This window comes from Hypanus sabinus, chromosome 11 (assembly GCF_030144855.1).
Source record: "Hypanus sabinus isolate sHypSab1 chromosome 11, sHypSab1.hap1, whole genome shotgun sequence".
Taxonomy (NCBI): Eukaryota; Metazoa; Chordata; class Chondrichthyes; order Myliobatiformes; family Dasyatidae; genus Hypanus; species Hypanus sabinus.
In genome coordinates this window covers 78432816-78458872 of record NC_082716.1, presented here as the reverse complement: position 1 = coordinate 78458872, position 26057 = coordinate 78432816, and the positions used below count along the sequence as shown (strand labels likewise).

Here is a 26057-nt window from a genome sequence, read left to right as displayed (position 1 = left end):
CCTTTTGGAACAGAGATAAGGAGGAATGTTTTTAGCTAGAGGGTGCTGAATCTGTGGAATTTATTGTACAGATAGCTGTGAAGGCCAAGACATTCAGCATATTTAAAGTGGAAGTTGATAGGTCCTTAATTAGTAAGTTTGTCAAAGGTTACAGGGAGAAGGCAGGAGAATGAGTTTGAGGAAATAATAAATCTGCATGATCAAATAGTGGAGCAGACTCAATGGGCCAAATGGCTTAATTCTTCTACCCTATCTTATGATCCACATCTAGATCAGGGAGCTGCAGCCAAGGACAAACTGTAGTCAATGACAGCCGGGTGCTGCACTGGGCCAATCATGCTTTATACAGTACATCAAATAAAACTCTAATTAAGAGGAAAACCGTGACTCACACAGCCTATAAATAATTTGGAAGAAACCATTACTAATAAGTTAGTGAAGACAAAGGTGAACTGCATAAAAAGCACAGAACTAGAGGTGTAAAAGACATTTTACTATTGGTAGAAATTTAAATGCAATCAAAATTTACCCTTTTATTATCAACAGATTTTTATTTCAAAGAAAACATTCATCTGATTTTCTCAAAATTGTCCTTGAGAAGAGGTATTTTCTTGTGGCTCTTTATCTCTCCATACCTCAAACATCAGAAATACTGTTGACAACAGCCTTGGGACAAAAATTCTGTGTAATATCCTGTTTAATATGGGTAAGTAGTAAATTTTTGGCAGAATGTTTTATTCTCATTTTACTGGATGCAAATTTTTACTGGGTAGAAGTAATGGAAAGAAAATTCATCTAATCTAGATGACCATATGCTAGCAATAGAATACAATAAATTGGAAAGAACAATAAAGAATGTAACAAAATAGAACAGGCACATTTTTTATGAACAAACAAAAATTCCTCGACTTCATGCTCATAAAAAATGGTTTTATATTACAGAATTACTACAACCTCATTTATAATACAGAACTTGATATCAGTACCACCTGTTATATCAACAAAGCCATACAAACTGGATCAATTCTGAACTGAATTAACTATTCTCATCCATGCCAGCAGTTAGAACACCGCAAATAACGTCAACAGAATTCTGCTAGGTAAGAGAAAGGGGTGAGGTAGCATTTTGAATCAACGCCACTAGAAAATGCACATTTGAGAATGCAGAAGTACAGGGTTAGATTCAGTTGTGAAGACCACTAGCAAAAAGCTCATTGTTTCAGCTGAAGAATAGTTCTCAGCCAAAGTGCCAGAAATGATGCCTCCAGGGGACAATTCACCAATGAGGTGGAAAATTATAAAAACTTCTAGTGAATTTGTGGGATACTCCAGTACATTGTATAATATTTCTTTTTAAATTGGCTATATATTGTACTTTCCACAAGCAATATACTCCCTCTATAGAGAACTCAGAGTCACAATAATGATGTGTGTTAGCCTGCATCATATGTTTAAACATCTTTTCTATCATTAATGTGGTAAAGATAGATGTTCAGTTACTGAACGGTTGCTGTCCAAATCTGTTTTCACTACCTATTATGAAATAAAATGTATAATATTCTTTTTGAAATGTAGACTACCTCTCCTATCCAGACCTGCTTCAGCTATCTTTTACCTGCCTGACCTACTTATTCCAAACCAATGTGGCCAGGGTGAAAAGTAAGACATTATTTACTTGAAGAACATCTTTTAAAATACTGTATGTCACACAATACACTTTAAACAGGACCTTTTGTCCACACACTTCCATAATGTTTGTCTCCACATGGACCACATATGGATCGTTGTCCTGCCATCTCCAAATTCCTTTTATATTAGTTCAAGAAGTCCTATATCCTAGGAGTAGGAAGGCAAAATATCAGGTGGATTCTATAATCCCACCTACAAAGGATGCCAGCTACTAATGGTTTAAATCATCCGATTAAACGTAAAAAAATATTTAAAGTATTCCATAGATTGAACGCTAATATTATTTTTGCACAGGAGACCCACATTAGGAGGGCGGATAATCAACGTTTTTTTAGGTTCTGGAAAGGTCAACAATTTCACTCAAATTGTACCGCTAAAATTAGGGGTGTGTCTATTTTTATAGACGCCTCAATTTCGTTTACACATTATGAAATTATTTCTGATCCACAGGGTAGATTTTTGTTGATAACTGGTTCACTTTTTAATCGGAAAGTTGTTTTAGTTAATATTTATGCTCCAAACTTTGATTGTCCTGAATTTTTTAAACGTTTATTTACTTCTCTTCCTAATTTGAATGAATATATGTTGATTATGGGTGGAGACTTTAATTGTTGTTTGAATCCTTCGATGGATAGATCTAAACCTATTCGAACTCTTCCGAATAGATCAGCTTTACTTATTAATTCTTTTATGGTTGATTCTGGAATTACTGAAATATGGCGGTTTTTGAACCCTAAAGGTAAAGAATTTTCATCTTTTTCACATGTATATCATAGTTATTCTAGAATTGATTACTTTCTTATTGATCATCGTTTATTAACAGATGTTATTGATTGTAAATACGATTCTATTGCTATTTCGGATCATGCGCCTTTGAAGTTATCTATCAAGATTTCGGATTCTTCTATCAATACTAGATCTTGGAGACTTAATGCTACTTTACTTCAAGATCCAGAATTTATTACCTTCATAAAACAGCAAATTGACTTATTTTTTTCAACAAACTATAATGAAGAGATTGATAAAGGAATACTTTGGGACTCTTTCAAGGCTTTTATTCGTGGACAAATTATTTCATATTCCGCTGGTAAAAGAAAACAAAGATATTCAGATATAGCTTTATTGGTGGATAAAATTAAAGAAATTGATAAGATTTATTCCGTTACTCCTACCAAAGAACTTTATAAGAAGAGAGTTGAGCTTCAAATGGAACATAGTTTATTATTATCTTCTTCAATTGAGAATCAATTAATTAAGACTAGGGCTCAATTTTATATTCATAGTGATCGAACTGGTAAATTGTTAGCTAATCAATTAAAAGCTATTTCGACTAAGCGACAAATTATTAAAATTCGTAAACAAGACGGTAATTTAACTACTGATTATAAAGAAATCAATAACACTTTTCAAGATTTTTATAAATCTTTATATCAATCAGAATTTGACGGTGACCGGTTTACGATGGATAATTTTTTTAATAATTTGAATATTTCTAAACTGATAGATGAAGATTGTAGCTTGCTTGATGCTCCTATTTCTATGGATGAAATAAGAGAGGCTATCTCATCAATGAATTCAGGGAAAGCTCCTGGTCCTGATGGTTTTATTGTAGAATTTTTTAAAACTTTTTCTTTATTGCTTTCTCCTTGGCTATGTGAAATCTTTAATGATGCGTTTGTTAAGAAGAGATTACCTCAATCGTTTTATGAAGCTACTATTTCTTTAATTCTTAAAAAAGATAAAGATCCTACCTTATGTGCATCTTATCGCCCTATATCATTATTAAATGTAGACTCTAAGATTCTTACAAAAATTTTAGCCATTAGATTAGAAAAGGTATTACCACAGATTATTTCAGAAGATCAAACTGGTTTTATTAGGAATCGATATTCCTTTTTTAATATTAGAAAATTGATTAACATAATTTATACTTCATCACCTACAACCCCAGAATGTGTTATCTCATTAGATGCTGAAAAAGCCTTTGATAGAGTTGAATGGACATATTTATTTAATGCATTGAGAAACTTTAATTTTAGTCCTAATTTTATATCATGGATTAAATTAATATATTATAAACCTGTTGTTTCTGTTCTTACAAATAATTATAGATCCTCTTTTTTTCAATTATCTCGTGGTACGAGACAAGGTTGTCCTTTAAGTCCTTTATTATTTAATATTGCATTAGAACCTTTAGCTATTGCTATTCGTGAGTCTCCTAATATTTTTGGTATTACCCGTAATGAGAAGTTATACAAATTATCGCTTTATGCTGATGATTTGTTGTTATATATTTCTAATCCTAGTAGGTCTATTCCTGCTATTTTATCCTTGTTGGCTCAATTTGGTAGTTTTTCTGGTTATAAGTTAAACTTAGATAAGAGTGAGTTATTCCCTTTAAACGCGCAAACTTTATTGAGTGATAGGATGCCATTTAAAGTTGTTACTGATAACTTTATCTATTTAGGTATAAAAATCACCAAGAAATATAAAGATTTATTTGGACTGAATTTTTTACCTATGCTTCATCAAATTCAGCAACTTACTACTAGATGGTCTCCCTTATTTTTATCATTAGTTGGTCGGATTAATGCTATTAAAATGATGATTTTACCGAAATTTTTATATTTATTCCAAGCTTTACCAATTTTTATTCCTAAATCTTTTTTTGATAATATTGATTCAAAGATTTCCTCATTTGTTTGGCAAAATAAAAATCCTAGGTTAAGCAAAAGGCAATTACAAAAGTCTAAAAAAGATGGTGGTCTAGCTTTACCTAACTTTAGATTTTATTATTGGGCGAATAATATTCGTAACCTAATGTACTGGAAACTAGATTTGGATTCACCTGTGTGCCCACAGTGGGTAAATTTGGAATGTAGTGAGGTTAAGGGATATTCTATATTTTCCGTTCTTGGTTCTTTTCTTCCTATTGATTTAGCCAAATTCAATAAACAGATATCTAACCCTGTTGTTAAACATACACTACGAATTTGGTTTCAATTTCGCAAATTCTTTAATCTGAAAAACTTTGCTCTGGACAGCCCTATTTTATGTAATTTTTTTTTCAAACCTTCATTGACAGATCAAGCTTTTAGTATATGGAAAAGGAAAGGTATAAAATGTTTTCGTGATCTTTTTTTTGAAGGTACTTTGATGTCTTTTGATCAACTATCCAACAAATTTGAATTACCTAAATCTAATTTTTTTAGATACTTACAAATTAGAAATTTCTTACATAAAATTCTTCCATCTTTTCCTAATTCAACTCCATCGGATTTTTCAGATTTGATTTTTACTTTTAATCCTTGTCAGAAGGGATTAGTAGCTTTTATTTATAACATGATTATGAAGATACAGCCAGAAATATCGGATAGAATTAGACAAGAATGGGAAAAAGAACTTCGATGTAATATATCAACAGATAAATGGGAAAAAATTTTACAAATGGTTAATTCCTCCTCTATTTGTGCTAAACATGCTTTAATACAATTTAAAATTGTACATAGAGCTTATATGTCTAAAGATAAACTTGCCCGATTTTATTCGCATATTAATCCTCAATGTGACAGATGTCACTTAGAAGTGGCTTCATTGACTCACATGTTTTGGACATGTCCCACTTTACATAACTATTGGAAGGACATTTTTGATGTCATTTCCTCAGTATGGAATATCGATTTACAACCCCATTTTATTACTGCAATTTTCGGTATACCAAATGAAGATGGCAATCAGCTTTCCCCTTCAATCAGACGAATGATTGCCTTTGTAACATTAATTGCCAGAAGGTCTATATTACAAAACTGGAAAGAAGTAAATCCTCCTACTACATTTCAGTGGTTCTCCCAAACTATTTCTTATCTGAGTTTGGAAAAAATCAGAAGCACTATCTTTGATTCTTCAATTAAATTTGAAGAAACCTGGGGACCATTTATTCGACACTTTCATATGAATTAATTTGGCTTATTTCAGATCCTTTTCTCTACTTATACTTGTTCAGGTATGGAGTTCTGGAGTTCTTTTCTTGACACCTTTATATATTTATAAAGTGCTATTATTGCCCATGTTAGTTTTAGTTTAGTATTTTTTTTCATTATATATTTTTTCTCATATATAATTTCAATTTTTTTTTCTTTTTTCGACAATTATTTTTGTTTTTCATATATATTTATATAGACTTGATTGATTTATGTACCTTTTGTTGATGGATGTTTTAATAGGATATTATTATCCTATTACTAATGTAATCTCAAGTTTATTGAATCTGTAATCTATTCATTATTTTGTGTTGTTTTTTTTATATATGAAATTTAATAAAAAGATTGAAAAAGGATGCCAGCTAACCAGTGAATATTCTATAAATCAGCCAAACTACGCTTCCCTTCCCACTTCAATAATAAAGTTATATGTTAAACACTTAAATTGATATTAAATGTATATTTTGCTGTAAATTGCAGATTACAACTAATTAATACTAAACAATGTTTTCTGTATGGAATGCAAAAGCTTAAGATTGTTTTAATTACTACAGGTGTAAAGGATATTAATCAAGCTTTCAGGCTCACTTCTAACTCTAATTTAATAATGGAAGAGAGTCAATTATTGGTTGAAGTGAGTCTGATCTTGGCTAGAGTGCACAAAATACAGAAAAGCAAGAGAAAACACTTTCCTAACGAGTTCAATCATCAGAAATCAATTCACTTTCAAGCTTCAACAAATTACTACAGAAAGAACACCAAAAAATGGTATTTCACTTTGTACTTCAGAAAGAAAAGGATGTTAAAATAAATCATCTGATGGAAAATTTTACATACTTTTAGAATATTTGATTAAAACATTGTCTCTGCATGGTAAATCTACATGTGTAGCACTAACATCAAATGATATCCTGGATACATAAGCGGAGGCTTGACTAGCTGTATGTCTAATAACAACTTTGTGTATTAGATGATGGTGAAACTTAATGGCAATTTGACTTCAGATTAGCCATCTAAGTAATGTGCCAGTTATGTTAAAAATGGTAACTTACCATAAAAGTTTTTACCTATTTAATTTATTCAGTGTGCTTAAATACATCTGTGGTTTCTTTTTAATACACTGTATATTGAAATAAGCTGTTTAGTTTATTTTTACATAATGGTGAAAACTCTATTTAAAGAGGTATCTGACCCAGGAGTTGATTTACTTCAGTTCAGATTTTTTATGTATTAAAGGTATTAACAAGACCACATTGACAAATCTATAAGACAAAAACTTTAGATATACACTTTCAGCATATATTATACTAAAAGGCTTATGGCGCCAAAAATACTATGGATCTGGTTGCAGAATACAGACATAAAATACTTATATGTGAGACAGAGCAGACAAGCAGACTAAATATTTCAACTCTCATTAAAATAAAGCTATGATCACCAGTTAAAGTGACAGATATAAATCAAAGGAGAACAAAAAGTTATGTTAGGTGCTTACTAATTTTGCAAAGACGGAAATAAATAGCAATTATATGTGCTAAAATTTATCTCATCATACATGCACAAAATTAAGGGCTAGTCTTCATTATCTATGTCTCACCAGCTATGGTCAGCAATTTTTTAACAAAGCAATTTCTCAACAAAGAAATAAAACAAGGGCACTTCAAGCAAGCAATAGACTAAAACTGAAAAATGCGGAATTCGGAAATATTACTATGCATTTTGAACAGGTGATAGAAAACTAAAAGATAATAAATGACAAAAACTTATTACATTTGATTAAACTATTTGTACTAGAAAGCCAGTTAACCAAAATTTGATTTACACCTTGATGGCAGGAGCAGAAGGTGGTAGTGAAGAGTTGTTATTCCAAATTTGAGGCTCACAATCTGTGGTGTGCTACAGGGACTGGTGCTAGGTCTCCTGTTGTTGGTCAACTATATTAACAATTTGGATCAGAATGTAGGTGGCATGATTAATAAGTCTGTAGATGATTCCAAAATTAGTGGTTTGGTGGGCAGTAACAAAAGTCTCTAAATTTCAAGATTGTTTCATGTAATTCCTGATACACATGTAAAGAAGCAAGTAATTGTTACTCCAGATCCAATGCAGCACAAAAAAAACAGAATAAGGCAAAGAATACAATAATAAAAAATACAACAAACATAAATACATAACGACAGCTTGTATACATAGATTGATTGTATGTATTAAGTGATTGTCCATTAAACGATTCTAGGCACAGGAGTGTCTGCACACAAGGTAGCTCTGACAGGAAATAATAAAGTATGGTGTTGGGGGTGTGCAGCTCAGAGAAAGTAAATGCTTCTGCATCTGATGGTCCTGGTGTGGATGCTATGTAGCCTTCTCCCTAATGGGAGGGGAACAAAGAGACCATGAGTAGGGTGGGTGGGATCCTTCGTAATTTTACCGGCACCTTCTATATATATGCCCTTGATGGCAGGTAGGCTGGTGCAGGTGAAGCGTTGGGCAGTTGAGACTACCTCTTGTAAAGTTACAACCGAATCCAGATCAACTGAGAAAGTGGACAAAGGAATATCATATGGAAATTTAACTTGGACAAATGTGAAGTGATGCATCATGGGAAGTTAAACTCAGGCAAGCCTAAACAGTAAATGACAGGGCCCTGGGAAGTGTTGTACAACAAAGAGACCTAGGAGCATAGTCACATAAGTTCAATGAAAGTGGTTAGTGGAAGGTGAAGGCAGCATAGAGTATGCTTGTCTTCATTGGACAGGACATTGATTACAATAACTAGAACATCATGTAACAGCTATACAAGGCATTGGGAGACTGTATTTGGAATATTGTGCGCTGTTCTGAACACCATACTATCAGAAGGATATGATTAAGTGAGTGAATGCAGGCAAGTTTTACACTAATATTGCTGTGACTTGAAGCTTTGATTTAAAAGGAGACTGAAGGTTGAGAATGAAGAATGAAGATTGAGAGGTGACCTTATAGAGGTTTCTAAAATAATGAGGAGGATGGTTCACAGTATTTTTCACAAGGTAGCAAAATCTAAAACTGTGGGTGGAGGAGGAGTAGATTTAAAGTGAAAGGGGAAAGTGTGCCTAAGGAGAAGATTTTCCACACAGAGGGAGGTGGGTATAGAAAACGAGTTGCTCGAGGAAGTGCTAGAGGTGGGTACAATTGCAGCACTTTGAAGGTATTTGGACAGGCTTATGGAAAGGAAAAGTTTAAAGGAATATGGTCCAAATGTAGTAAAAGGAATAAGTTCATAAAGGCATCTTGGTCAGCATGGACGAGTATGGCTGAAGAGCTTGTTTCTGTACTGTATGATTCAGTTTAAACTGATGAGGAAGATTTGGATAATGAAATTCTCAATTTTAATATGATATTATCAATATAATAATTCCACCAGTTCCATATCCTTCAATTCTGGAGTACACTAGTTCATACATTAATAGACAATAAATAAGATAAAATCTATCCTTTTTTTCTGTGCATTGAAGTTGTAAAACATGAACAGTAAGTGTGTGGAAATGTTAATACTAAACTGAAGATCATGTTATTTAGTAATAGGCAAACTGACATAAAAGTAATGGTGCTCAGTAATAAACCAACAGCATCGTACAAAACCTTAGCACATAAAATTTGTCTCAACAGTGGAAGATGAGAGTACTGAAATGGCAAAACAAAAATACAGCAGAGAAATACACTGGTAAAACAGTGGACTTTATAGATATATATGTTAAAAGCTTGTTTAAAATGTACTTAGGTGCCTGCTGTTTAGTTTTGTAATAAATGGATGCCAATATGCCCCATGCAGAATCATAAGCTAGTCTTCAACTGTTTGAGCAATCTAACAGCTTTACAAAAATCTATCAAGGTGTTTCTAAACCAGATTAAAATACTAAACCTTAATTAATTCTGAAATGTTTTACAACCAAAATGAAATACTGTAATAGTTTTTTTTTACAAATATCAAGTTACCTACTGAAGTATAGACAATCATTAAAATTACATCAAAACCTCAGTGAAAAAGACATCTTGCATTATGAGGCTTTCTCTTTAACTTTTAATAAAAGTATGCACATGCCTGAACTGGTAAACTGTATTACTTGAAAGAACAGAATAATTATTCCCCAATAATTCATATGTCAAGCGGTAACAAAACAAATTATAAACAGAAATGCAATTAGTTGAAATGGAAGATTATGAGGCTGAAAAAAAGCAACTCAAAAATAAATTAAAAATAAGAGACATAGAACACAGATGGCAACAAAGCGGGAAGTAAAGACAATTCTTGTGCAATGATTATCCAATGTGCAATAAGATAAAACGAACAATTCTTCAACACAATTTGAATGTGCACAACATGTTCATAATCATGCTTAATTAATCATATCGCAAGGAACAGAAAAATTAAAACTGCGTAAGCGTAATACATGCAATTTACAAAAAAAATAGAACTCTTACCTGATTCCCAGCAGTGTGCTTCTTATTAAGCTGACCACACCTTTGTTGGGCACTATAGAAAATGTACAAAAAGTTTCTAAATATAATTACGTAAGAAGATTGTTTTTTTTTACATTCCATTGGAAAAGAAGCATCAAATTTAATATATTGTTTGGTTAGTTCAGGAAGTCATGGTAGAGAAAACAAACAGGTAACATGGGGATGGATGTGCTTACAAAAATATTAAATCAGAGCAACTATTGTGTGAGCTACATAGTAATTGACCATGACTTACTAATAATTAAAATAACTAGAAGCAAAGCATCTTGATAATTATGAACTGTTAACTTATTGAAAATGCTAGCATTAAGCATAATCCATAGATCCTTGCTTAGTTACTTGTCAAAAATGTAACCTCGCACATTACATAATGAAAGACTTTTCACACAGTACTATTAAAATACAAAACAGATTACAAATTTTAAATGTCCTTTTCAAGACCCAATGTTCTTTAAAAACTCCTTCTCAAAATTGTGCAGCTGTAAAAAGGCAAACCAGGAATCCAGCAACACTGCATTGAGTTCTAGACTTCTTAGTGCATGACAGAATTTTGATTCCTGGTTTTTGGTGGGATTTCCATTTACACTAGAATCTTTTCGCAGGATAATATGATGCCCAAAATTCATTTCTAGTATGATTTTCAACTTCATTGGGGTGGAGAAAAGTTTATTTAACATCCTAAATATTGGAAACGGTGTTATTGAAAAGGGCCAATACTCACAGTAACCATTTGAATTCACTGAAATTAGTGCTTTGAACTCACTGAAGTTTGCAACATAAGATATAATATTTCATGTGTGTTCAGACTGGCTGCCCCTGGAGGTCAAGGTCATGGTCACTCTCAGCTTCCTTGCCTCAGGATCAATTTTGAATGATATGCTGTTCACTGCTCTACTAGAAACATCATCCAAGCTTCATATTTTAAGAGTTTTTCTTCAGTTCATGGAAGCAGGCTGAGAAAGCACAGGAATTTTTTTTAACATCACAAACTTCCACAAAGTACAGAAATTCAAACGCTGCACTCATCTTGCATCGCTCCTTAGAGATCTCTCTGGCAAAATCCTGGCAGTTATACTCTAGATAGCTTTATACAAATAACATGGCTCCTGTAGGTACCTGTCCACCAAATTGGCCACATTCAATTGCCCTTCAGGAAAACTCTCTGTCCCTTCTCTCATTGTTGTCATGCCCTATACTGAAGCAGCAACATGCCCAAGTAGCAATCCAAGTGCTACTTTTAAGGTGACATTTGCCGAGATTGCAGTTGCCAGACTAAGTGAAAGCAGCTGTAAGATGTAACAGATTTATAGGATAGTGCAGCTATAATTGAATTGTGTACAATAATGCGGGGAAACCATAAGATATAGGAGCAGACTTAGACAATTAGGTCCACTGAGTTTGGTATACCATTCTATCATGGCAGATTTACTATCCCCTCTCAACTCCATTCTCCTGCCTTCTCCTCATAATTCTTGACACTCTTACTAATCAACAATGTATTAAGCTCCACTTTAAGTACACCAAATGAATTGGCCTCCACAGCCATCTCTGCCAATAAATTTCACAGATACATCACCCTTTGGCAAAATACCTTCCTCCTCATCTGATTTCCCTTTAGAAACCCTCCTATTCTGTGGCTGTGCCTTCTGGTCCTAGACTGGCACACTATAGGAAACATCCTCTCCATACCCACTCTACCTGGGTCTTTCAATATTGGATAGGTTTCAATGCGATCCCCCTTCATTCTTCTATGTTCCAGCAAGTACAGGCCCAGAGCCATCAAGTGCTCCTCACATGTTAACCCCTGTCATTCCCAGAATTACTTTTATAAATCTACTCTGGACCCTTTCCAATGTCTGCACATCTATTCTTATAAGGAACCCAAAACTACTCACAATACTCCAAATTCAGTCTGACCAACACCTTATAAAACCTCAGCATTACATCCTTACTTTTATATTCTAGTCATCTTGAAATGAATGCTAACAGTGCATTTGCCTTACTTACCAACAACTCAAAGTGCAAGTTAACCTTCAGGAAATCCTGCACGAGGGCTCCCAAGTACCTTCGCACCTCTGATTTCTGAATTTCTTCCCCACTTACAAAATACTCTACAGCTTTATTCCATCTACCAACGTGCATGACCATACAGTTCCCTATACTATTTTCCATCTGCCACTTCTTTGTCCATTCTCTTAATCTGTCCAGGTCCTTCTGCAGACTCCTTGCTTCCTCAAAACTACTGCCACTTCGTCGATCTTTGTATTGTTTGCAAACTTGGCCACAGAGCCATCAATTATGTCACTGCTCTATGTTAAAAGAAGCAGAGCCAACATTGACTCCCGCGGAACACAACTAGTCACTGGCAACCAACTAGAAAAGGCCCTCTTTATTCCCACCCAGTCTGTCATCTTCTATCCATGCTAGTATGTATTTATCCTGTAATATCATGGGCTCTTACCTTGCTTAGCAGCTTCATGTGCAGCACCATTTCAAAGGCTTTCTGAAAATCCAGGTAAACAACATCCATTAACTTTCCTCTGACTATCCTGCCTGTTATTTCCTCAAAGAACTCCAACAGATTTGTTAGGCAAGATTTCCATGCTGACTTCAGCCTATTTTATCATGTGCCTCCAAATACTCCAAAATGTCATCCTTAATAATGGACTCCAACATCCTCCCAACTACTGAAGTCAGGCTCACTGGCCTATAATTTCCTTTCTTCTCTCTCCCTCCTTTCTTGAAGAGTGGAATAATATTTGCAATTTTCCATTTTTCCAGAACCATTCCAAAATCTAGTGATTCTTGAAAGATAACTAATAAAAGAACACTGCTTCCAGTATCTCTTCAGCTACCTCTTTCAGAACCCTGGTATGTAGTCCATCTGGTCCAGGTGACTTATCTACATTCAGAATTTTCAGCTTCCCAAGCATCTTCCTCTTAATAATAGCAACTGCACTCACTTCTCCCCCAAGACACTCTTGAATTTCTTGCATGCTGTTGGTGTCTTCCACGGTGGATATCGACACAGAATTAATTTCATCCATCATTTCTTTGTCTCCCATTACTGTCTCTCCAGCATTAGTTTCCAGCAGTACACTATCCACTCTCACCTCTCTCTTATGCTTTATGTATGTAAAAACTTTTGGTACCCTATTTTATGTTATTGGCTAGCTTACCTTCATATTTCAACTTATGGTTCTTTTTTTTTTAAAGTTTCCTTCTGTTTAAAAGCTTCCTAATTGTCCAGCTTCCTACAAATTTTTGCTACAACATAGGCCATCTTTTTTGCTTTTAAGCTGTCTTTGACTTCCTTTGTCAGCCACGGTTGCTCCATTCCCCCTGCCCCCAGAATACTAATTCTTTTTTGGGATGAATCTGTCCTATGCCTTCCGAATTGCCCCCAGAAACTCCAGCCATTGCTGTTCTACTCATTTTGAACACTTTTGCCTTTACTACACTGTAATACTGATACATCTGATTTTAGTTTCCCCCTCTCAAACTCCAGGGTGAATTCTATCATACGATGATCACTGACTCCCATCTTATTATTTATTACTGTGTTATAACTTCACAAGTGAAGATCTCAATCCTTATGCACTTTTAAAAAGCGTCAGGGTGACACAGAGCACTATTTATATACTATTAGAATGTAGTAAAACATTCATAGACGCCTGTCCATATAAAATTTAAACAGTCTGAATATTAAACAGAAAATTAGTGAGTTAAAAGGCCAATGTTGCTTTTCCTAGTTTTAACATACCCAAAATATATTTGTATCCCATGTATTAAACTCTGCTGTTCTCCTAGGATTATAGAAGTTCTGCTTCTACCTCTACCTTGCTGAGTTGCCCATTAGCCAGCTAGCTCAGTCTGCTAATACTGACAATATAGCAGTCAAAAATATGGTCATCCTGGCAAACAGCTACTCAATCTTTGTAGACAAGAGCAATCCCAACCACTTAAACCAGGGGCAACTTGCACACTGATTTGTCTGCAGCTACAGAAGGGCTACTGTGTAGAAGTAGCAGAGCTGCAAAGATACATACAAAGCAGTCATTAAGGAAATATATAAGGGTCAAACATTGTTTACTTTGGTTTTGATTTAGTGCTAAATTGTTTTGCTTCATGCTTGATTTCAAGATATCAGGGAGAGAAAGATCGCCACTTTGGAACTACATCCTAATTGGAGTGCACATTTCTCTTTATCATAAGGATACTAAAAACTGCTTTGAGAGCACCATGCATTTCTCATTCTTATTGGCCTTCTTCTCCCAGTCCATTGCTAGTGGTGAGGGTGCTCAGGTATTATTGTTTGCGGAAAATTCCAAAACAATAAATAACTGAGCAAAAAGGAAAGTAATGATATCTAAATGATAATGTTATGAAATTGGGAATCTACTCTGATTCTCAAGAGTGAAGCTTTTGCTTTCATAGGTTGTTTAGGCAAGACCTATTCAGCTGGAAAGAATCAAATGTAAAACACTGGTTTAACTACCTGGTGCATAGTGTGCAACTTTGGTCACAAAATTGAAGAAAGGGTGTGATTGCACTCAAAAGAGAGCAGAAATGATTCTCTAGATGTCTATATTGAAGTAGTTTAGTGAGGGTGAAAGATTGGATAGACTGGGCTTGTTTATCCTGTTGCAAAGAGGCCGAGGGGTGACCTGAAAGAAGTTTGTAGGATTAAAGTGACATTGATAAGGCTAATATAGTCCAGATCTTTTTCCCCATGGCTAGGCTATCAAAAGCAAAAGGGCATAGATTTAAAGTGACAGAAAGGAGTTTTAAAAGGAATCTGAGGTGTCCTTTTTTATATATACATAGAGTGGTTGCTATCTGGAACGTGCTGCCAACAGATGTAGTGGAGTCAGATATGTCTACTATATTTAAGGGGCATTTAGCAAGATGATTAAATCATCAAGGTATAGATTGTTGGTGTCCTTATGTGAACAAGTAGTATGAAGGTTGATGGGAAAAGTGATTTGCACTGACACTGTGGGCCAAAGGGCCTGTTTCTGTGCTGAAGAACTCTATGACTATATGCATTATAATAAGATCAGATGACATTGAAAACTCAGGTTGTTTTAGGAAGGAAGAAAGATTCTCAATGTTTCTGTGCTGAAAATAATGGGCTAATCATCAGTGAGGCTGCACTCAGACAAGTGCACAGTATCCTTCAATATAGAGAATATTCCTCTTGACTCTGACTTGTGCCTTTGCAGATGATAGAAAGGTTTCATTAGATTAGATTAGATTCAACTCTATTGTCATTGTGACAAGTACAGATACAAAGCCAATGAAATGCAATTAGCATATAACCAGAAGTGCAAAAGAATAGTGTTATTTACAAAATAACTGCAAATAAAAAGAGCTACAGCATACAAATATAAAAGTACTGAGACAGTACAATATGGGTGCAATACTGCTTAGTGCTGTGATGTGAAGTTCAGCATCAGGGAAGAAGCTCTTACTGAGCCTGCTGGTGCGGGAGCAGAGGCTCCTTCATGAAAGGAGTTGTGCGGAGTAACATATAAAACCGTAAGATACAGGAGCAGAATTAGGCCATTTTCACTATCGAGTCTATTCTGCCATTTCATCATGGCTGATCCATATTCCCTCCCAGCTCCATTCTCCTGCCTTCTCCACATAACCCTTTACGCTCTGCCTTAAATACACCTGATGACTTAGCCTCCACAGCCACCTGTAGCAGTGAATTCCACAGATCCACCACTCTCTTGCTGAAGAAATTCCTCCTTATCTCCATTCTAAAAGGATGTCCCACTACTCAGAGGTTGTGTCCTCTGATCTTAGACTCCTCCACCACAGGAAACATCCTATCCATATCCACTCTATCAAGGCCTTTAAAGTTCAATAGATTTCAATGAGTCCGAATTCTTCAGAATTCCACTGAATAGAGGTCCAGAGCCAATAAACACTCCTCATATGACAAGCCTTTCAATCCTGGAATCATTGTCATAAACCTCCTTTGAACCCTCTCCAATATCAGCACACCCTTTCTTAGACACAGAGCCCAACTCTGCTCACAATACTCCAATATTACACCCTTGCTTTTGTATTCTAGTCCTCTCAAAATGAATGCTAACATTGCATTTGCCTTCCTTACTACCAACTCACTTGTTCAAAGCTGTCTGCCCCTCCACTTATCTTCATATCATCTGCAAACTTGGCCACAAAATCATCAATTCCATCATCCGAATCATTGACATGTAACATAAAAAGAAGCAATCCCAATACAGACCCCCGTGGAATGCCACTCGTCCCCAGCAGCTAACCAGTAAAGGCTCCCTTTATTCCCACTCATTCCCACCTGCAAATCAGCCAATGCTCTATCCATGCTAGTACCTTTCCTGTAATACTATGGGTTTTTAACTTGTTAAGCAGCCTCATGTGTGGCACCTTGTCAAAGGCCTTCTCAAAATCAAAGAATACAAGATCCACCAACTCTCCTTTATCTATCCAGTTTGTTATTTCTTCAAAGAATTCCAAAAGAATTTCCCTTAAGGAAATCATACTGACTACAGCCTATTTTATCATGTGCCTCCAAGTACCCCAAAAGCACATTGTTAACGATTATCTCCAATATTTTCCCAACCACTGTGTTCAGACTAACCAGCCTATGATTTCCTTTCTTCTGCCTGTCTCCCTTCTTAAAGAATGGAATGATATTTGTAATTTTCCATTCCTCCAGAACCATGCCAGAATCAACTGATTCTTGAACGGTCACTACAAATGCCTCCACAATCTCTTCAGCCACCTCTTTCAGAACGCTGGAGTGTAGACCATGTGGTCCAGGTGGCTTATCTACCTTCAGACTTTTCAGTTTCCCAAGAACCCTTTCCCTAGTAATGGCAACTCCACACACTTCTGCTTCCTGACACTTTCAAACTTCCAACACACTCCTAGTGTCTTCCACAGTGATGACTGATTCATTCATTTCATCCACCATTTCCTTATCCCCTTTTACTACCTCTCCATCATCATTTTCCAGTGATCCAATATCTACACTCACCTCCCTTTTACACTTTATATATCTGAAGAAACCATTGGTATCCTCTAATATTATTGGCTACCTTACCTTCATATTCCATCTTTTCCTTCTTTATGACTCTTTTTAGTTGCCATCTATCGGTATTTAAAAGCTTCCCAATCTTCTAACTTCCCACTAATATTTGCTCTATTACATGCCCTCCCTGTCTCTTATGTTTCCTTTGACTTATTTTGTCAGCCACGGCTGTGATCTCCTACCTTCAGAGTATTTATTCCTTTTTGAGATGTCTAAATCCTGCACCTTATGAACTGCTCCCAGAAATTCCATCCATTGCTGATCTGCCATCATCTCTGCCAGTTCCTTTCCAATCAATTTTGGTGAGCTCCTCTCTCATGCCTCTGTAATTCCCTTTACTCCACTACAATGCTGATATATTGACTTTAACTTCCCATTCTCAAATTGTAAAGTGAATTCCAACATATTAGGCTCCTTTATCTTAAGCTCTCTCATCGATTCTAGTTCATTGCACAACCTCCCCCCTAGTGACTTCAACCATGAGCGACTCTAAAATGCCATCTTGTATGCATTCCAGAAACTCCCCTCTGGGGATCCAGCATCAACCCAATCTACTTGTAAATTGAAATCCCAATGACTATTATAATGTTGCCCTTTTCACATACATTTTCTATCTCCCCTTGTAATTTGTAGACCACATCTTTACTACTGTTTGAGAGTCTGTATGTAACTCACATCAGGGTCTTTACACACTTGCATTTCCTTAGATCCACCCACAATGATTTAAAATCTTCTGATCCTGTCACTTTTTTCTAATGATCTGAACTAATTTTTTAACGAACAGAGCCACACCACCCTCTCTGCCTACCTGCCTGTCCTTTCAATACAATATGTGTCCTAAGACTTTAAGCTCTCAACTACAATCTTCTTTCAGCCACGATTCAGTGATGCATACATGCCAATCTGTAACAGTGCGTCAAATTCATTTCCCTTATTCCGTATTATGCATGCCTTCAGTCCTGTATTCAACTTTTTCGCTATGTCTGCCTTTAACATTGCATCTCATCCTATTGCCTGCAATTTTACTTTATCATCTGCCCATCCTTGCTAGCAGTCTCACTGCCTTTGTAAAACCTCGTGGCATCTGGCAGTGGGCAGCCTCTTAGTTTGCGGATTAAGGTTTTCTTTTGAACCAGAGGGCTATAAGGCATGCCCTAACAGCATTTCTAGAGAGGACGCTGCTTCCTCCTCTTCATAAAGGATTATATGGTTATAATAACCACATTGCAGAAGATGCAAAAGGTAATGCTAAATAATGAGACCTTTTCTGGGGGGGGGGGGGGGGGGAAGGAGATATTGCCCTTGATCAATCAAGGTACTGAAATCACATCGTATTCTAACGGTACACTCCAAAAAGCCCCTGGTGGCCTGTGTTATAACTATACTCACCAACATGACCAGAAGCCCAGAAAAGAGTATGAGGCAAGGCTTTATAGGACACTGATGAGGCTGCACTTGAAGTGTTGTGCTCAATTACAGTCACTTTGCTACAGGGAAATTATTAAGTTAGAAAGAGTGCAGAAAAGATTTTAAAAAGTGTTGCAGGATTTGAAGAAAGAAAGTGGACAGGCGAGGTAGGATTTTATTTCTTAGGGCAAAAGAGAATGTGAATTGTTTAAAATCATGAGAGGAAGAGATAGGATGGATGCACTCAGTCTTTTTCCCCAGAGTTGGGCTAACAAAACCTAGAGGGATAAGTTTAAGATCAAAGGAAAAAGATTTAAGAGGAACTCAAGGGCAACTTTTTTTTCTTACAAATAGGGTGGTATCTTTGTGTTAAATAATAAGCTGCCAGAGGAAGTTGTTGTAGCAAGTGCAATAACAACTTTTAAAAGGCAGATGGACAGGTACATGGATTGGAAAGCTTTGGAAGATGATAGGTTAAAGACTGGCAAATGGGTACACAATGCTGGAAGAACTCAGCAGATCAGGTAGCATCCGTGAGAAAAGAGTAGCCAACGTTTCGGGCTGAGACCCTTCAATCAGGAATGGGGGGGGAAGAGAGGGCCGAAGCCCAGTAATAAAGATAGGGGAGGGGGTAGGGCCTAGAGGTGCCAGGTGGAAAACCAATCAGAGGAAAGATAAAGGAGGGAGGGATTAAGCATGAAAGAACTGTAGAGATAAAGAAGCAGGAAGTTGAAAGGGGAGAGAGGCAGAGAGGGACCTGGGATAGGGGAAGGGGGAGGGGGAGGAAATTACCGAAAATTGGAGAATTCAATGTTCATACCACCAGGCTGGAGGCTACCCAGACGGTAGATGAGGTGTTGCTCCTCCAACTTGAGTTTGGCCTCATCATGGCAGTAGAGGAGGCCATGTATGGACATATCTAGATGGGAATGAGAGGCAAAGTTGAAGTGGGTGGCAAACGGGAGGTCCTGTCTGTTGTGACGGATGGAGTGTAGGTGCTCAATGAAGTGGTCCCCCAATCTGCGTCGGGTCTCGCCGATGTAGAGGAGGCCGCACCAGGAGCACCGGATGCAGTAGACGACTCCAGCAGACTCGCAGGTGAAGTGTTGCCTCACCTGGAAGAACTGTCTGGGGCCCGGAATGGTGGTAAGGGGGGAGGTGTGGGGACAGGTGTAGCATTTGCACTTGCAGGGATAAGTGCCAGTTGGGAGTTCTGTGGGGAGGGACGTGTGGACCAGGTAGTCACGGAGGGAACGATTCCTGCAAAAAGCTGAGAGGGGTAGGGAGGGAAAGATGTGCTTGGTTGTGGGGTACTGTTGAAGGTGGCGGAAGTTGCGGAGGATAATATCTTGGATAAAGTTGCGGAGGATAATATGTTGGATGAAGTTGCGGAGGATAATATGTTGGATGAGTTGCAGAGGATAATATGTTGGATGAGTTGCAGAGGATAATATGTTGGATAGGTTTAATTATCCTCCGCAACTTCTGCCACCTTCAACAGGACCCCACCGCCAAGCACATCTTTCCTTCCCTACCTCTCTCAGCTTTTCACAGGGATCGTTCCCTCCGCGACTACCTGGTCCACACGTCCCTCCCCACAGAACTCCCACTTGGCACTTATCCCTGCAAGCGCAAATGCTACACCTGTTCCCACACCTCCCCCCTTACCACCATTCCAGGCCCCAGACAGTCCTTCCAGGCGAGGCAACACTTCACCTGCGAGTCTGCTGGAGTCGTCTATTGCATCCGGTGCGGCCTCCTCTACATCGGCGAGACCCAACGCAGATTGGGGGACCGCTTCGTCGAGCACCTACGCTCTGTCCGTCACAATAGACAGGACCTCCCAGTTGCCACCCACTTCAACTCTGCCTCTCATTCCCATCTAGATATGTACATACATGACCTCCTCTACTGCCATGATGAGGCCAACTCAGGTTGGAGGAGCAACACCTCATCTACCGTCTGGGTAGCCTCCAGCCTGGTGGTATGAACATTGAATTCTCCAATTTTCGGTAATTCCCTCCCCCTCCCCCTATCCCAGGTCCCTCTCTGCCTCTCTCCCCTTTCAACTTCCTGCTTCTTTATCTCTACAGTTCTTTCATGCTTATCCTCTCCCCTTCCCCCCTTTATCTTTCCTCTGATTGGTTTTCCACCTGGTGCCTCTAGGCCCTACCCCCTCCCCTATCTCTATTACAGGGCTTCAGTCCTCTCTTCCCCCCCCCCCATTCCTGATGAAGGGTCTCAGCCCGAAACGTTGGCTACTCTTTTCTCATGGATGCTGCCTGACCTGCTGAGTTCTTCCAGTGTTGTGTACGTATTCTTTGATCCACAGTATCTGCAGTTGTATTTTTCTGGCAAATGGGACTAGCTTGCGTGGTTATCTTGGTGGCATGGACTAGTTAAGCCATTTTCCATGTTATATAACCTAATGACTTGATAGCAAAATATATTAGTGAGTGCAATTTGAAACTGAAATTGTTTTGTTATTGTCAAATATATCAAGGTACAATAAAAAAACTTGTCTTACATACCGTAAGACATAGGAGCAGAATTGGGTCATTCAGCCATTCGAGTCTGATTTGCCATTTTATCATGGCTGATTATTATTCTTCTCAACCTCATTCCTTCATTGATCGGTAAAATCACACTGAGGTGGTAGAAGGTAAAACAATGGCAGAATGCTGAATAAAATGCAACAACTAAAGTGAAAATGCAGTGCAAGTAGACAATAAGATGCAAGATCATAACAAGGAATATTGTGTGGTCAAGAGTCCAACCTATCATATTAGGAAACCATTCAACAGTTTTTATAACAGCAAGGTGTCCTTGAGCCTGTTTGTATATGCTTTCAGACTTCCACATCTTCTGTCGGATGGAAGGGGAGAAGATGTAATATCTGGGGTGAGTGGGTTCTTTGATTATGCTGGTTGTTTTACTGAGGTAGCAAAAGGTATAGACAAAGTCCATGAAGGGGTGCTGTGATGTGCTGAGCTGTGTCCACAACTCTTTACAGTTTCTTGTGGCTGTGAGCAGAGCAGTTACAAGGCTAATCCATTATGCATCCAGAAAGAATGCTTTCTGTGGTGCACCGATAAAAATTGGTAGGGATCAACAGGAACGCCAAATTTTTCTGGCCTCCTGAGGAAGTAGAGGCATTGGTGGGCTTTCTTGACTGTGGTGTCTACGTGATGGACCAGGTCCAGTTACTTGTGATTTTCACTCTTAGCACTTGAAGCTCTCAACCTCAGCACTGTTGAGGAAGACAGGAGTATGTGCACCATCCTACTTCCCGAAGCCAATGACCAACTTCTTTGTTGACCATCCCTCCATCATGGCAACCAAAATAGGGCAAAGTTGAGTGCATAATGCGAATTTCTGAGATTCATGTATACTCTGCGTTTGAGTAACAAATGAACATCATTTATATATTCACTAAACATGTTAAAACAAAGGTTCCCAACCTGGGGTCCACAGACCTCTCATTTAAGGGCAGGGGTCCATGGCATAAAAAATGGTTGGGAAACCCTGTGTTAAAAGGTCTTGCATACATTGCATTAACACATAAAAGGCATGAACTGTATGATGAAATTCTCAGGTCATGTTGGAAAACAGGATGGAAAAATGATGGAGCTTACTTTTTTTTTCACCAAGATTCAAGATTGTTTAATGTCATTTACAGTACACAAGTGTAAAGGAGAATGAAATAATTGTTTCAATTATTGGATCTGGATTGGATATTCCAGATCCAATGCAGCACAAAAAAACCACCATAAGATAAAGAACATAATAATAAAAAACACAATATACATAGGATAGCTTATATACATAGATTGATTTATGGCCATAAAGTGATGCTAGGCACAGGAATGTCTGGAAAAGAAATGACTGACAGAAAACAATAAAGTAGTAGTGGTTGGGGATGTGGAGGGGTAGGTTGGTGGGTGAAGATGTTGATCAGCCTTACATCTTGGGAAAAGTAACTGTTTTTGTGTCTGGTAGTGCTTGTTTGATACTACACAGCCTCCTCCCTGATGGGACTGGGACAAAGAGTCCACAAGTAGGGTGGGTGGGGCATTTCATGATGTTACCAGCCCTTTTAGGGCACCTTTCTGTATACATGTCCTTGATGGTAGGTAGGCTGCTGTCAGTAGTGCATTAACAATTTAGACTACCCATTGTGGAGCTTTCCTGTCTGTCGTAGCACAGTTTCCATACCATGCAGTGACACTGCTTGTTAGGATACTCTCTAACGCACATCTGTAGAATGATATGAGTATAGATGCACATAATCCAGCTCTCCTTAGCATCCTCAGAAAGTAGAGTCATTTGTGAGTTTTCCTGATTGCATGGAATATGTTCTGGGACCTTGAGAGATTGTGAGATGTGCACTCCCAGGAGCTTGAAACTACTCACAGCTCCCACTGGTGTGCTGCTGATATACAAGGGTTTGAGTGTTAAGAGTTACCTTGAAGTCAATAACTGTCCCCTCTGTCTTGTTGGTATTGAGGAAGAGGTTATTTGCCCAGAACCAGGACTTGAGCTCTTCCACCTCTTCTCTGTAGGCCATCTCATCATTGTTGGTGATGAGCCCCACCATTCGTATGTCAGCAGCAAACTTCACAATCTGATTATCATGTGTTTGGCCACACAGTCATGTGTGAGCAGAGTGTACAACAATGGGCTCAGCACACGGACCAGAGGGCACCCTGTTGACAGTGGTAGGAAAGGAGGGGCAATTGTGCAACCTAACTATCTTAGGTATGTTGGTTATACCCATTTGCACCAAGGTGTATGAGTTTGTTCACCACTGTTTGTGGGAGAATAGTGTTAATACTAATGGTTCCAAAAAGTGAAATAACTGATGTATTACATTAAGAAACACAAAGGCACACAACTGTAAGATTTTTATGCATTATCTGAATTTTTGCTCCTTCCAAGTGCTGCAGATGTGCATAGTCAAGATGCCCATGAGATAGAAATCATAGACGTTTACTTAATTAACTAATTAGAAGTCATAATTAGAAGACCTCAACCAGATACCTACTTTGCAAACCCAATGAAGTCTTCATGCTTTGTATTGATATAAGACAACTGGATATCAATCAGTAACAATACCTAAAGAAAATAAAATGTTAAAATTTTAACCATATTTTATGCATTTAACCCTAGTTATTAAACAAAGCAATCAGGCAAACTGAAAACACTCCTGTACGTTCTGATAAACATTTTTTTTTGTTTCTAAAATGAAGCTCAAATGTAAAACAACATTTTGTTGAGTTGACCTATTTTGTGGCACTCAAGTACCAGTGAAACTTGCAGATGTATAAGTGGCATAATGAAGAGTCAAATATTTTAATGATAGCATCCAACTATGTATTAGGATCTGAGAAGTTTGCAAATAAAAACAATAGTACACATTAATGTAAAAGCTGAATACTGTGAATTCAGCAATTCTGAAATAAAAACAAAAACTGCTGGAGATATTCATTAGGTCTCTATGGAAAGAGAACCAGAGTTAAAAATTCAGGTCAATGACCCTTCATCAGAAGGGTTTCTTCATGTTACCTCTACGGCGATAACATATGCTCTAACAGCACATCCAGAAAGGTGGCACTTCCTCCTGCTGTTTAGGGCTAGGCACCCATGACAGCCGCACGCTTGAAGATATGAAATATATAAATAAAAATATATACCTTGGGATTGGCACCTTAGAGGAATGGGCCAGTTGGGCCAAAGGGCATGTTTCCATATTGTATAACTTAATAATTCTATGGCAAAATACATTTGCAATTGGACGTTGGAATTGAACTATCATTGTACCAGGCATCAAGGGACAGTGAAAAAGTTGCCTTGAAGACTCTTCATACAGAACAAATCATTATACAGCACAAGGTAAACGCAGAATAAAGTGCAACAGCTATGAAGAAAGCGCAGTGTAAGTCGACAATAAGATGCAAGATCATAACGAGGTAGATTGTATGGTCAAAAGCCCATCTTATTGTATTAAGAAACCATTCAGGGGGACGTCACGTGATGACGTAGGATCGAGACGCTGGAACCCAGCCCTCCCGTAAAAAAGTTAATAAATTAATGTTTAAGTGAAGAAAAGTTAATTAATACTTTTTTAAGGTTACTTATAAACTACTCCGGATTGTTTTAAGCTATGCCTCATAAACAGAGGACGAAGAAAACTGCTACCGCGAAGACCGCTCAAGTTGGAACAGAATTAAGGCCTACTTCTACCGAAGAACCGCGGACTCAGGTACAACACACCACCGGTGAAACAGAAAAGGAGACTGCGGCAGCATCGGCCATTTCTAAAGGGAAAGATCAACGAGAACTGCGCAAGCGTAAAGGAACGAGCATGCGCAAAAGAGAGCAACCAGAACTACAAAACCCAGCAACGACTGAAACCGACAGTGAAAGTGAGTCTGAGAGAGAGCCGGACTCTCTGGAAAAATCAGACGAAGATGGAGATGAAAGTTCCTCTGAAAATACAAAAAAGACTTTGAGGCAAATAATGCATAGATTACTAGAATTAGAAAAAGTAATTAAAAGTAACCAAAAAGTAATTACAGAAAAAATAACAAATATGGAGGCTATGTTTGATAAAATGACAAAGAAACAGGAAAAAATGGAAAAGAAAATTACATATTTGGACGTCAAAATGGAAGAAATGGAGGGAAGAATGAAGAGGATGGAAGATGATAATGATGCCTGGACATCAGAAAGAAAACAACTCGTGGGAAAAATTGATAAACTTGAAAATTTTAGTAGACGCAACAATATTAAAGTTGTTGGACTTAAAGAAGGTACCGAAGGAGAAGACCCAATAAATTTTTTTCAAAAATGGATTCCTGAAAAATTGGAAATGGGAGAAGAAACTTTAATTGAGATTGAAAGGGTGCATAGAGCCTTAAGACCAAGATCTCGAGATGATCAAAATCCGCGATCAATTTTGATAAGATGTTTAAGATACCAGGATAAAGAAAAGATTTTGAGGGCGGCTGCCCAGGGTGCTAAAAGAAGAAAAGGTCCGTTGATGATAGCTGAGAAACCAGTTCTTTTTTATCCTGATATAAGTTATAACCTTTTGAAGAGAAAGAAAGAATTTAATCCAGTTAAAAATGTTTTGTGGGAAAAAGGTTATAAGTTTTTAATGCGTCACCCAGCAACACTGATAATTTTTTTGGAGGAAGGAAAAAGATTTTTTTCTGATTATCAAGATGTGGAGGTGTTTGCACAAAAACTTTCATCTCTTCGTTAATTAAAAGTAGAGATTTCTAAATGTAATGGTTAAAGACGAAGACAGAGAAAGCAAATGGAACTGATGGACATTTAAGGACGATATAAGGGAGAAAAGTAATATTTTAGAAATATTAATTGAGAATAGT

At 37.4% G+C, this 26057-nt stretch overlaps 1 protein-coding gene across 1 annotated transcript in view; it reads right to left on the bottom strand.

The window, feature by feature from the left end:
• The window catches only part of LOC132402155 (dynamin-2-like), a 246922-nt gene that overhangs the window by 92970 nt on the left and 127895 nt on the right, over positions 1 to 26057 (bottom strand). The window contains exons 13-14 of the mRNA XM_059984821.1: positions 23708 to 23778; positions 10131 to 10182 (exon numbers count right to left, since the gene is read on the bottom strand). Coding sequence (XP_059840804.1) covers positions 10131 to 10182; positions 23708 to 23778 — 123 coding nt within the window. The remainder of the gene's footprint in view (positions 1 to 10130; positions 10183 to 23707; positions 23779 to 26057) is intronic.